At 38.6% G+C, this 11,312-nt stretch overlaps 1 protein-coding gene across 1 annotated transcript; it reads right to left on the reverse strand.

Annotated features, from left to right (window-relative positions):
- Positions 1 to 504: 504 nt before the first annotated feature.
- On the reverse strand, positions 505 to 10,989 carry LOC141225087 (mycolipanoate synthase-like). Its single transcript, XM_073667016.1, has 3 exons — positions 10,702 to 10,989; positions 7,191 to 7,372; positions 505 to 6,050 (listed from the first exon to the last, which is right to left on the reverse strand). The coding sequence occupies exons 1-3, from the start codon at positions 10,937 to 10,939 to the stop codon at positions 597 to 599; spliced, it is 5,874 nt and encodes a 1,957-aa protein (XP_073523117.1). The 5' UTR covers positions 10,940 to 10,989; the 3' UTR covers positions 505 to 596.
- Positions 10,990 to 11,312: the final 323 nt, after the last annotated feature.

The following is an 11,312-nucleotide window of genomic DNA, read 5'->3' on the forward strand; positions in this document are numbered from 1 at the left end:
AAGTGTATTAAGGAGTTTGTTTGTAATAGTATATAAAATATACTGAAATGTTGACAAAATTATCAGAATATAAATAAAAAGTTGCCTTGATAATTTAACGTAAAATCAGTGTATTGCTGTATATTAATAAAAGTGCACAAGATGCTGTAAAGCAAAGTACTTCAAATAGTCTTTTCAAGCAGAGGTATATCCAGGCACGACACCTTCAAACACTATTTGCAGTCATTAGGTCAGTATATCAGTGTTTATGCTCCTTGATCCATTTGGTGGTGCATATAGCCAAGTCCATATAAGCAATCACTCAATAAGAAAAATGAAAGGCAGCACACACCGAATCATAAATAAAAGTCCTTTATTCCTGTGCAAGGGACTTCATAGCGTGCGGCAGGTATTGGGAGGAGCAGACAAGGGAGCAGCGCACAGGACTACGGACGTTTCGCACCTTCCGATACCTGCCGCACGCTATGAAGTCCCCTGCACGGGAATAAAGGACTTTTTATTTATGATTCGGTGAGTGCTGACTTTCATTTTTCTTATTGAGTGATTGAAAAGTGCTTGAAATAATTTAGTTCTGTTGTTGCCAACTTGTTTCCATATCACAGATAAGTTTCCTCTATCAATTCACCATTTAGCTCTTTTTCATCACAAGTGGTTTCTTTAACCATTGACACCAAACTGGAGACTTGTGTGCTGGGATCGAGTAGCTTCACCAGCGGTATATTTACATTCTTCTCTTTAAAGATACGGCTTTGTAATGTCATGGCTGACATTGAGTCAATCCCCAGAGAACTGAGAAGAGTACTGCTACTGATATCACTTGAGCTGACTCCCGTGAGCTCCGTAAGTACTAAGAGAATATAATCTTCACAAGTTTCTCTATTACCACCACCAGGTTGTTTTTCTGTTGGTGTTTGCTCCCAACTCTTCATCTCTTCCACCACCACATTATAGAACCGCTTCTTCAATCCTGGAATATTTGAGATCAAGTTTTCATACATGGTTTTGAAGTTAAATTTGACAATTGCTTGAATTGAATTATTTATTTGAAGACATTTCTTCAGATACTTGTGAATTTCCTCAGTATTTAAAAGGAGTATTCCTTTTGCTTCTAAGAGTTTATGAATTTGGTGCTGATTGAGTAAAACTCCAAGGTTGAGGCCACCCCAACAGATCGATTGTCCACAAAGACCCTTATTTCTTCTGTATAGGCAGAACATGTCTAGAAAAGAGTTGGCAGCTGCATAATTTGCTTGGCCTGAATTTCCAACAAATGAAGCAACAGATGAAAAGCACACGAAGTAGTCAAGTGTCATGTCTGACGTGACAAGGTGGAGATTCACTGCTCCATCTACTTTTGGGCTGAGAACTTTCTCAAAGTGGAGCAAATTTAGGTTCTGCAGAATTCCATCGTGAAAAACCACAGCACTATGGAAAACGCCCTTTACTGGGATATTTGGAAATATTTTTTTCATTAATTCCATGGCTTTTTTTACTTCAGGGTAGAAGGAAATGTTACATTGTATGGCAACTATCTTGGCAGCTTCCTTTAGATTCTGAACCGCATTTAATTGTTGTTCCATTTCTGGGGTTGGCTTTCTTCTAGATAAAATTGCTATATGGCTACCACCATTGTTCACAATGAATTTCACGGTTTCAAGTCCAAGACCAGTCAGACCACCTGTGACAACGTAAACCGCGTTATCTTTGAAAAGCACTGGATCAGGTGCTGACATTGGTATCTTTGCGATAGTACTGGTTAGCTCAATTACAGGTAAGGACTGGGTTACAAAGTAGCTGGTTTCTTTACTATCCAAGCCAGGTTCATGTTGAACCAAAACTTTTGGAATGATAATGTTGGTTTCAGAAGATATAGAATAAAGCCACTTGTGCAGTTCCTTTGGATTCTGGTGTAAATATGCCTTCTGGAAAGGAGCAGAAATATCAAGTAAGTGAATGTGAAAGTCTTGATTGCTGCTAAGAATTAGATTGTGCCAGTTTTTTGCATTTTTATGATCAGATAAAAAAACCAAATCTTTAAGAAGTGGTAATGTATTAAGCATTTCTATAGTGACAGCACTAGCCATAGGAAGAATGACCATTGAAGTGCGCTGCTTATCAACCACACTGCTTCCATCAGTTATCACAGTTTCCCATCCAGATTCCTTTGCTGTCTTGGACAAAACTGTGCACAAAACTGACTTTGCATCAGATGTTAAAATAACAAGTTTAGGCTTATTCTTTGCACGTGGTAGTTGATTGTGCAGAATTTCCCAGGCCAAGATAAAGAATGAGATACAAGGTGCATTTTTTATCAGTGGTGCTTTTTTGACCAAGTAGCAAACATTTTCTGGAAGAATGACATTAGAGGTTGCAGTTATCGGATAGCATGCCACAACTCTATCACCAACGTGAATTTTCTTAACAGCTTTGCCAACAGCAGTAACAACCCCTGCAAAATCCAGAGCAACAAGCTCATGCTTATCACTAGACAAAGAGTTCCAGTACAGAGTATTCCCATATTTCCAGCTTGAAAGACTAACAGGAAAATAATCATTTGTGTGGGTGCAAATTTGATCAACACGAATCCTTAAATCTTGGCTTTTAAGCACAGAAACATTTAAATTAGTTTGTTCAGCAGAAATTTTAGTTACTGTATAAGGCTCTGAAGTATAAAGAGTAAAACTATCAGATTTTATTTCTTGTGTTCTCCGTTCAGTGATGGTGGGAGTAATTTCACTTGTATAAATAGAGCCCTCCTTAATCCAGATCTCTGAATGTTCCTCTGGATTGTAATGAAGAAGAACTTGGACTAATGCTGCAACATCTTGGGAACTGGAGGAGCTAATATCGATCAGCTGAAATGTTATGTCAGGTATTTCTATCATACATGCTCTCGTCATTCCGACTAAAGCAAATCCAGGGTTAATGTGATCCACAGTATTGTCCACAGTTCTAAATGTCACTATCCGGATTGAAGGCTTGGGGGTCTTTTTTCTTATTGTTAAAATCAGCTGTTGATAGACTTCACAGCATTTCGCTAGATATTGTGTAAGATTATTTGGAATATCTTTAGTTAATTCTTGGATTCCCCACATAAACACAACATCTTCGCATTCACTATTAAGAAGCTTATGTACTTGAATATCCGAATTCCAACTGTTGAAAGGAATGTAGGTCACCTCTTTCTGAATGTAGTCTGATAACTTTTCACCTATTCCAACTTTGTCAGAATAAATCAACAGCTTTGGCTCATTTTCTGATCTCTGACTGGATTGTAAACTCTTTGTCCAGTTTACTTGGAAAAAAGTATTTTCTATATTATTTGCAGTTTGTTTTACAAATGTCAGCTGAGCAATTTTTATTTCTACTAAAATGGAGCCATTGATATCTGCAAAACATCCACATAGTTCAATGTACTTCTCTGTTGTTTTTATCATTTTCATATAAATAATCATTTCTTCTTGAAGAGGCTGTAGCATCATTAAACTTCCTATGGATGATGGGAAGAGTGCTGATTCTTTCATTCTTGTTCCCATACAAACCACCATTTGAAGGAAGCAGTCTAAAATGACTGGATGTATGTGGTACTCGTACATTGTTTCCCTTACTTCTTCACTCACTTTTATTCTGGCAATTCCTTCATTAAGATCTTTTCCATAATGTACATCACCCAGCTGTTTGTAAGTCTCCCCATACTCAAATCCAACTGCAGAGAGTTGATCATATACTGTTTCTGCTTTGAAAATCGAAGTACATCTCTTGAAGATATGTTCAGCTGAGATTTTTTTGTCTTTGTTTAGTTTATAGTTACGTTTTTGTATTTTCCCACTTGCAAAAACATGTGATGTTAGAACTTCAAAAAGCATTAATTTCTCTTCTTGGTGTAGCTTGACTTTTAGGTCCACAGAGTCTTGGTGGAGAACACAGGGACTGGAAAATGTTGCACTGACTTCCAAAGAACTTAACGGCAATTTAGGTTTAAAGCTGGTAGCCGCAGCTGCCAATCCAAGTTCTACGTAGAATGCACCTGGAATAAGGGCAGATCCTCCATGTTTATGTTCATAGACATATGGTGTATTGACTTTAGAAACCTTGCAGTGGAAGTCAGACAAATCTTCACTCAAGCTATGGATTAATGGATGATTTGGACTTGATGATGTTTGGTTCCCTTGTCTAATTTTTTCATATTTAATATCTTGCTTGATACAATCAAATTGATATCTTGGAATTGTTGACGGTGAAGATTTATAGGCACCGAATACATTGCTCCAGTCAGGATTGTATCCTTGAGTAAAAAGTGACATCAGCATGGAAAAGACAGCTTCATATTCTTTTTGGGGCTGTATAGCAGGTAATACTGTTGTTTTTGCTCCTAAAGTTTCAATGATGTTCCTTTGTAGTGCTCTCCGGGGACCTATTTCAATGATCAATGGGTTTTCTTTATCTCTTGCTGAAGCTTCTACAGCTTGTTGAAAGGCAACTGGTTCACGAATATTTTTAGCCAAGTAATCACTAGTGGTGAAATCTCCTTTGGATGCTAGTTTACCTGTCACTGTAGAGAAAATATCAACTTCCATGCTATTTTCTTGCAAATCATGCAGCGTCTCTTTTACTTCATGTAATATAGGGTCCATCATTGGGCTGTGGTATGCTGCAGGTACATTAAGCTTTACGAGAAATATATTCTTTTCACTGTAATTTTTGGTCAGCTCCCCATGAAGGTGTTCTAATGAGTAAGTATCGCCCGACAATGTGCATGAAGTAGGACTGTTGAAAGCAGCAATGCAAACTTTTTCTTTGTATGACTGAATTATTTTTGATAATTTGGTCACAAGCAGATTGCCAACTACCAGCATACTGCCCCCGGTAGCTTTGCATTGCAGCATGCTTCTGTAATAAATGACTTTTACAGCATCTTCAAGTGAAAGAAGTCCAGAACAATGAGCTGCTGCAACTTCTCCAACTGATTGTCCAACAATTCCATCTGGCCTCACCCCCCAATGTGTCAGAAGAGCCACTAATGACACCTGAATTGTAAAGAGCAGCAACTGGGCCACATCCGGCCTTGAGAAATCATCAAACTCCATCTCTAACAACTGCAGCACAGAAATGGAGGTATAAGCTTGGATCAACTTATCGATTGCCACACATTTTGCTCTAAACACTGGCTCATGTTCAAGTAGCATCTTACACATTCCTTTATAAAGGACTCCATTTCCACAGAATATGAACACAATATGATGGCTGGATTTAACCATAGGAGCCAATTTGCTCACCGTTTGTAGTTGGTGGTGTAAATGAGTTACAGAAGAGGCGAGAAATGCTGTTCTGTATTTGTAATTTAGGTGACTTCTCCTGCAAGCTGCTGTGTAGACCAGGTTCTCCAGGGATAATTTTGTGTTGCTTAACACTCGTTTTGTGTCTTCAATACAGAGGAGAAGGGAATTGATGGAAGCTGCCGATAATATAAATAATTCTACTGATCTTTTCGAATGATACTTAGGGTATTCTTGATTATCTTGCTTTACAACAACATGAACATTAGTTCCGCCAAACCCAAAACAATTTATTCCTGCCATTCTTCCAAATTTGATGTCCTCTTGCCATTTTTCAGGACTGGTTGGAATTTCTAGATTGGATTTCTCTATGATTTTGTTCCCATTTTTTTTAGAATAGTGTAAAGATGGAGGAATAATTTCATGATGCATCATGAGAAGAACTTTAATCAACCCAGCAGCCCCAGCAGCAGATTCAGTGTGACCGATATTTCCTTTAACTGATCCAATCTTCAGGGGCTTCATTCCATTACAGCGTTTTTTCCCAATGATATTTCCTAAGCTTGTAGCTTCTATTGGGTCACCAGTTGGTGTCCCAGTACCATGAGCTTCAACATACTGCACAGAACATGGATCTGTCCTACTATAGATCTGCTGTAATAGATGTTCCTGCTGATGTTGAGATGGTCGTGTGATTGGTGATACAGAGTGTCCATCTTGGTTTACTGAACTTGCAGTTATAAGTCCCCAGATTTTGCAGTATTCTTCTTTAGCCTGAAAAAAAAAGTTAAAAAATGTTAAACAGAATTCCCACAGGAAAATGGAAGTAGGCAGCAGAATAACAACCTTCACACTAAAATTTAAATGGGTTATCTATTTTTCTATGGGACTAAACAATTGGTCGGTAGTTGCTAATTACATGCTTGTTCTGCCATATGCTGATCTCTCTTGTATAAGAGCGGTCACAGACTGTTCCTGGTGGCGATTTTCCCACTTTCTGTGATGTCATGTTGACAGAGCAGTGCCTTCTCTTCCACTCTGCTCTATCAATGACACATCAGTGCTGATGTCATACTGATTGACAGCTGGCTCCCTACTACCTAACTGAGCGCAGGTGCACTAAGCTAGTGTGATTCATGTTTTACGAGCTAGCGCATGAGCAGTGCAAATAACTGTGCAAGTGACTCTGATTTCCAGCACCTTCACTGGGTATAAGTGTCACTAGCAGACCTATCAAACTACACTGCTCATGCAATGCAAATCACAGAAACTCAGTGTGCCTGTGCGGAGTTAGGTAGCAGGGAGCTGGCTGCCAAAAAACATGACGTTGGCAATGACACACCATCGACAGAGCAGAGCAGATGCGAAGGAACTGCTCTGTCAACGTCACATCACAGAAAGTAGGAAAATCGCTGCCAGGAGTGGTTTGTGACTGCTTTCAGCCAGGAGAGAATAGCAAGTACCTACCGATAAGTGCTTAGTCCCATAGAAGAAAGAAAAAAGTTCCCCCTTTTAAACTTGGGAAAAGGAAAAGTCTCACTGACGTATTGGTCACTTTGGAGAATAGTGGATAGTAGATGAAGCATAGGCAATGAGCAAGAGGAAGATTGCAATTAAAGTGAGGAGAAAAAAACAACTAAAAATGAATGATACCTCTAGAAATGAAAGAAAAGATTTACGGTACACAGATCTGACCTAGTGACTAAGCCTCACACAATGTCATGATGACATGGGTCTAAGGAAGTGACAGATTTTGCTAGAAGATACCTAATTAAAGGATGTTGGCCAAAGAAGTGAAGCCCAGCTGAAACAGATGGGAAATGACATCGGAACTAGATGTCTTGGATATTTTTGCTCATTTCTAATAATATCAAAGAGATGGTAGAAAACATTGAGACTGTAAACATTTCATACCTTTTTTAAAGGTTTTAGAAGAACAATGCCACATCCTTCTCCTCTTCCATATCCATCAGCTTGATTGGAGAAAGGTTTACTTATACCATCTACAGAAAGCATTTTTGCTTTGCAAAGGGCAACAAAGATGCGAGGTTCGAGGATGCAGCTGACTCCGCCACATATGGCCATCTGACAATCACCTTAAATATACAGAAATAAATATAGATTTCAACACAAATTAAACAGAAGCGTACATACACACATGGTCAAAATTGTTGGTACCCCTCGTTTAATGAAAGAAAAACCCACAATGGTCACAGAAGTAACTTGAATCTGACAAAAGTAATAATAAATTAAAAATCTATGAAAATGAACAAATGAAAGTCAGACATTGCTTTTCTGCTTCTACAGAATTAAAAAAAATTAAACTCATGAAATAGGCCTGGACAGAAATGATGGTTCTTCTTAACTTAATATTTTTTTGAACAACCTTTTGTGGCAATCACTGCAATCAAACGATTCCTGTAACTGTCAATGAGACTTCTGCACCTCTCGACAGGTATTTTGGCCCACTCCTCATGAGCAAACTGCTCCAGTTGTCTCGTGTTTGAGGGTTGCCTTTTCCAGATAGCATGTTTCAGCGCTTTCCAAAGATGCTCAATAGGATTTAGGTTAGGGCTCATAGAAGGCCACTTCAGAATAGTCCAATGTTTTCCTCTTAGCCATTCTTGGGTATTTATAGCTTTGTGTTTTGGGTCATTATCCTGTTGGAAGACCCATGACCTGTGACTGAGACCAAGCTTTCTGACTCTGGGCAGCACATTTCTCTCTAGAATCCCTTGATAGTCTTGAGATTTCATTGTACCCTGCACAGATTCAAGACACCCTGTGCCACATGCAGCAAAGCAGCCCCAGAACATAACAGAGCTTCCTCCATGTTTCACAGTAGGGACAGTGTTCTTTTCTTGATATGCTTAATTTTTCCGTCTGTCAACATAGAGCTGATGTGCCTTGCCAAAAACTTCCATTTTTGTCTCATCTGTCCATAGGACATTCTCCCAGAAGCTTTGTGGCTTGTCAACATGTAGTTTGGCAAATTCCAGTCTGGCTTTTTTATGATTTTTTTTCAACAATGGTGCTCTACTTGGTCGTCTCCCATGAAGTCCACTGTGGATCAAACAACGCCGGATGATGCGATCTGACACTGATGTTCCTTGAGCTTGAAGTTCACCTTTAATCTCTTTAGAAGTTTTACTGGGCTCTTTTGTTACCATTCGTATTATCCGTCTCTTTGATTTGTCATCAATTTTCCTCCTGCGGCCAAGTCCAGGGAGGTTGGCTACAGTCCCATGGATCTTAAATTTCTGAATAATATGTGCAACTGTAGTCACAGGAACATCAAGCTGCTTGGAGATGGTCTTATAACCTTTACCTTTAACATGCTTGTCTGTAATTTTCTTTCTAATCTCCTGAGACAACTCTTTCCTTTGCTTTCTCTGGTCCATGTTGAGTGTGGTACGCACCATGTCATCAAACAGCACAGTGAGTATCTGTAGCCCTATATACAGGACCACTGACTGATTACAAGATTGTAGACACCTGTGATGCTAATTAGTGGACACAACTTGATTTACCATGTCCCTTTTGTCAAATTATTTTCAGGGGTACCATCATTTCTGTCCAGGCCTATTTCATGAGTTTAATTTTTTTTAAATTCTGTGGAAGCAGGGTTGAAAAGCAATGTCTGACTTTCATTTCTTCATTTTCATAGATTTTTAATTTATTATTACTTTTGTCAGAGTCAAGTTATTTCTGTGACCATTGTGGGTTTTTCTTTCATTAAACGAGGGGTACCAACAATTTTGACCATGTGTGTATGTACAATACTGTTCGCTATCTGTATTGAACACTGACTTTATGGTCGACTAGAGATGTTTTTTGACCTCCAAGATTAGTTGTTAGTTCACTGTAGGAGCCCTGATTGATAATCCTCTCAAGATTCAGGACTGTTCCATCTGGACTCCACATTTAGATTAGACTGTCATTGTGGCTCTTTATGAGCTAGCGCATGAGCAGTGCAAAGGAATAACATTGTGACATAACGATGATGCGGTGCTTAGACCGTGCCAAAGGTGCCTTGCAGGACCTTTCACGACATTATGACGTGTGTAATGAGATGATGATGTGTGTCACAATGTCATGACGTTGCAGGGCCTCGTCAGTGTGAAAGATGCCAAGAGCTGAAGAAAGACAAAAAAGATGACAGATGGGACAAAAGGAGACCACTGGAGCAGCAATAAAGGACACAATAAGGCTGAATGAGTATCATTGTTTTTTTAACCCCTTTTATTAGACTGAATTTGATTTTTTTTTTAGGATAATTTTATTCAATCCAACTCAAACAGATTCACTCATCTCCATCCATCAGATCACCGTTCACAGGTTGCTCAGGCATCAGATGATTATTATGTGCTGAGAACTGTCATCAAAGGTGCAACACATGAACATGATCTTATTTCTTGCATGTGTACCATCTTAGACCTCAGTTCACATTGCTTGGTTTTTTGTCTTGTTTGCATTCTGTGCAAATTAGGGGTGTGGCATCCCCCTTGTTGAGCTGGTCAGTATATATGTAGCTTACCACGGGCTTGGGTGGTCTGATATTGGGACCCGGTTCTATTTGTCTACCCTTTTATATGCATTACTTCAACTCTGATATACAGTAAGGTTTTTAATATAGACAGTGTAGGACCATCCCAATTAGGGTCACCTAGTCGCTGGTGTGACGGCTTGTATACTTTTTTTGATCAAAAATAGTTCACTAAGTACCCTATATTTCATATGCAACTTTGCTTTACATTTATATATAATGATGGTAGGGATGTGATATATTTTTTGTCTTTTGTAGGTTTTGTATCTTTTTGCTAGTGTGAACATGCTCTTATTTCTTGCATGTGTACCATCTTAGACCTCAGTTCACATTGCTTGTTTTTTTGTCTTGTTTGCATTCTGTGCAAATTAGGGGTGTGGCATCCCCCTTGTTGAGCTGGTCAGTATATATGTAGCTTACCACGGGCTTGGGTGGTCTGATATTGGGACCCGGTTCTATTTGTCTACCCTTTTATATGCATTACTTCAACTTTGATATACAGTAAGGTTTTTAATATAGACAGTGTGGGACCGTCCCAATTAGGGTCACCTTGTCGCTGGTCGGACGGCTTGTATACTTTTTTTGATCAAAAATTGTTCACTAAGTACCCTATATTTCATATACAACTTTGCTTTACATTTATATATAATGATGGTAGGGATGTGATATATTTTTTGTCTTTTGTAGGTTTTGTATCTTTTTGCTAGTGTGAACATGCTCTTATTTCTTGCATATGTACCATCTTAGACCTCAGTTCACATTGCTTGGTGACATGAAGAAAGGAAGTTGTAAAGCTTTTAAACATTTGTAATACTTTATGTAAAGAACAAACAAAGAACAACATATCTATCAAGTCTTGGTCTATTTAATTGTTTTTACCTTGTCTGATGGCTTGGCATGCATAATGTAAAGCAACTAAGGAAGAAGAGCAGGCAGTGTCAATTGATAGGGATGGTCCCGTCAGATTAAAGCAGTATGATATCCTGTTTGCAGCGATGCTCGTTGCTGTCCCAGTGCCATTAAAATGATTAATGTTATCTGGAGAATTATTATACACACTGACAGCATCTCTGTTCATAAGACCTGTATACAATAATACATTATTCTGTGTTAACATCGTCTTAATTTATTTTCTTATTATTCTGTACATAGTGGATTAATAATAATGTAATGATAACATTACTACAACATTTATAAAGAGCATAATGAAAAAGTAAAATGCAAAACATTCTAATTGACAAAGTGCAATGTAATTAGTGGAGGGCAGAGCAAACAGTAATGATTGTGATGATGACATGTAGAATAGCTGTATTGACATAGGAAAGTGGAAATCATTTGATTTTGTTTAATCACGCAGGGTAAAAAGATGCCCACAGTCCCTGAATCAAAGCATAAAGGAGTTTCCTGGTTTTGGAATACCCATCTCCCATTTGAAGTTTGTACTGAACTGTACTCACCCTCCTCAGGTCCAGTGCCGAGTCTCCGCCTCT

This window comes from Phyllobates terribilis, unplaced genomic scaffold (genome assembly GCF_046119375.1).
Source record: "Phyllobates terribilis strain yellow unplaced genomic scaffold, ASM4611937v1 Scaffold_402__1_contigs__length_1722832, whole genome shotgun sequence".
In the NCBI taxonomy this organism is placed as follows: domain Eukaryota; kingdom Metazoa; phylum Chordata; class Amphibia; order Anura; family Dendrobatidae; genus Phyllobates; species Phyllobates terribilis.